General features: G+C 32.7%; 2 protein-coding genes across 3 annotated transcripts in view; one reads left to right on the forward strand and one right to left on the reverse strand.

The window, feature by feature from the left end:
- LOC106677152 (protein dpy-30 homolog) overlaps positions 1–909 on the forward strand; it is an 8,119-nt gene extending 7,210 nt beyond the window's left edge. The window contains exons 4-5 of one of the 2 annotated variants that reach the window (XM_067052423.1): positions 302–423; positions 716–909. In XM_067052423.1, the coding sequence (XP_066908524.1) occupies positions 302–423; positions 716–732 (139 nt within the window). In that variant the 3' untranslated portion in view covers positions 733–909. The remainder of the gene's footprint in view (positions 1–301; positions 424–715) is intronic. The other variant, XM_067052422.1, reaches the window with a different exon arrangement.
- Positions 894–2,634, reverse strand: part of LOC106677079 (uncharacterized) — a 17,877-nt gene continuing 16,136 nt past the window's right edge. Inside the window, exon 8 of the mRNA XM_014414808.2 lies at positions 894–1,109. The gene's annotated coding sequence lies outside the window, so the exon portion shown is untranslated. The remainder of the gene's footprint in view (positions 1,110–2,634) is intronic.

The raw sequence follows: 2,634 nt of genomic DNA on the forward strand, positions 1-2,634 counted from the left end.
AATAGGATATAATAATAATAATAATTTAGAATGAACTATCTATAGCCAACTCTAAAACATAAATTCTAATAAAAAAAACACTGAAGTGTGTAATCATCTCTCAACAAGACCACATTCGATGACTATGGCAAGCTCATTGCTTCTATAGTTGCTCTTCTAGTGCAAGGCTCCATTATAGACTCGGAAGCCCCTATATTCACCTTCAGGTGCAGTTTTTATATGTTTGAAGCCACTTGCAGAAAAATTGTAATTTAGTTTTTTTTTAGGATATGATATAAAGATTTTTTTTTTTTCGGCCAAGACCAATACTGCCTAACCATGATTGGGGGTCAAAGTTTTTTATTGATTGGGACCACCACTCAATGAAAAAAGTCAACGTCCCAGGCCGGATTCGAACCGGCACCACCAATAGACATCAAATTGGTAAGACTGTGTCTTAATTACTAAGCTACAGGCAGCTCTTATGTAGATATTGTGCTTCTTTTTGGGTTAGCAGCATAAATATAACTATGTATTTTATGTTTTCCCACTGAATTAACCTTAGGAAACAACATATTTAAATTTCTTATATGTTCCTAAAAGTAAATCCTCAATTGTGAGGGACCTAAGACCTCAACAGTCACATTTTTTGTGAGGAAAATGTATAAATAAAAAAGGCCTAAATAATTATTGTTATTTACATTGTATTAATCAATGGCGATATACTTTGTTTTAGACCAGAAAATCCAATAAAATGGCTAGCACGATATCTCCTGTTCAACAAAGATCAACCACCTCATATGATAGGAGAATTTTTCGAGCAGGAGGGTTTTGAACCTATCAAACTTCCAGAACATATAAAGCAGGTTATAATAGAGGACACAAAAGACCTTGATATTGAGATTGTCAATAAATTGGTTTAAAACATAATATCTCTCTTTATTTCAAAACTCACAGAATCAATTATATCAATTAATTCTCTTCTATTACATTTCTGAGAGTATCTTGAACTCACTAATTCCTCTCTTCTCTATTCTTCACCAGAACTCATTGCATCCATAAATTTCGAAAAGAAATTATCACTAAGAAGGGTATCTTCTTCGTGTTCAGAACCTTCAGCACTCAAGTATCTAAAAGAAATAAAATAATGAGAATCCTAAATTTCAGAAAAAATCATTTATAGGATAATGGGTTAAATAACTCTTTATGGGTAATAAGTAAAAATAACTCTTTATAGGATAATGAGTAAAAATAACTCTCAATAGTATAATAGGTCGTATTTTTCCTGCTTAGAAAACAACAGTAAAACGAACCACTGGAAGTTTTTTTTTTATCTTATAGCGAGGGTGTAATGGTGCAAACTGCGCCTTTGAAAATTTGGGAGAAGAGAGTGGAGGTAGTTGTATGAATATGTTTTACATCAAGTTTTCAAAGTTTTGTAACTACCAACCAATTTCATGATTTTTTTCTTTTATTCACATGTAAATAACAATTTGTTGTGTTTTTCATTCAGCCTAAAATACATTTAATAAATACATTTTTTAAGTATCTAGTTGTTTTTATATTACTATTCCACAGGGTACAGTGCTAGGGCCTATTTTATTCCTACTCCAAACAAATGGGTCGTTCAATTAGAACATTGAAAGTAAAATAACTGGCTTCGCAATGACTGCTTTGATTTTTTCAGATGAAAATTATAATAATCTTACCAAAAGAGTCAATTTGACTTTATCTCTAATAAAAAAAAAATTGGTTTGTATTACTTATTACTAAATTTTAAAATAAATATATAATATAAACTATATTTGAAAATTGCCACAACTTCTGACCGTCCGGAACTGTAGAGAGCATGCGTAAATGTTTTTCCACTCCCAGACTCTATACTCCTCATGCTCCTTGCAGTTTTGGATAATCAGAAGTCGTTGTTGGAACAGACCTTATGTTCCTGAAATGGATGTTCAAAAACATCGATGTATTTTTGGCAATGTTTTGTAAGCATCAATATTTTAATACAGAATATTGCTATTTTAAAACATCGATGTCGCATTACTAGTTCCAACAAACACTTCTGACTGCCTGTCCGGAACTGTACAGAGCAGGCATAAGGATTTTTCCCCTTCCAAACCCTATACTGCTCATGCTCCATGCAGTTCTGGATAATCAGAAGTCGTTGTTGGAACAGAACTTATTTTATTGAAATGAATGTTCAAAAACATCGATGTTTAGTCGTCGATGTCACATCCCTATTGGGGGGATAAGCTCTGAAGTCTAGGAGGGAGTAGGCACCCCTGCTTATAGGATGTTTGACATCAGAAAAAATAAAAACCTAGACCATCATGTTTATGGAACATATCAAGTTCTCACTTCGCTTATTCTAGTTTGAGTCCCATATGCCCTACCTTCAATTCTAGCATTGAACCTTGACTGAGTACAGTATGGCACTGCTTATAAAGAAACCTATTTTTCCTGGTTAATTATTTTGATGCAATTATGTAAATGGGTCATTCTTTCTATAATTTTCCTATTTTTTCCCGCGGTCCACCAAATTGTCTGATTGTTTTTTTTTACAGCCTCCTGCAGCCAGAAAAATACGAAAAATGACTTTATCTAATTTTTTTTGTCGAATCCTGCGTCTACAAATAATTATTTAATTTT

The sequence above is a fragment of the Halyomorpha halys genome, unplaced genomic scaffold (genome assembly GCF_000696795.3).
Source record: "Halyomorpha halys isolate HHAL.00 unplaced genomic scaffold, Hhal_1.1 Scaffold1.1, whole genome shotgun sequence".
Lineage (NCBI taxonomy): Eukaryota > Metazoa > Arthropoda > Insecta > Hemiptera > Pentatomidae > Halyomorpha > Halyomorpha halys.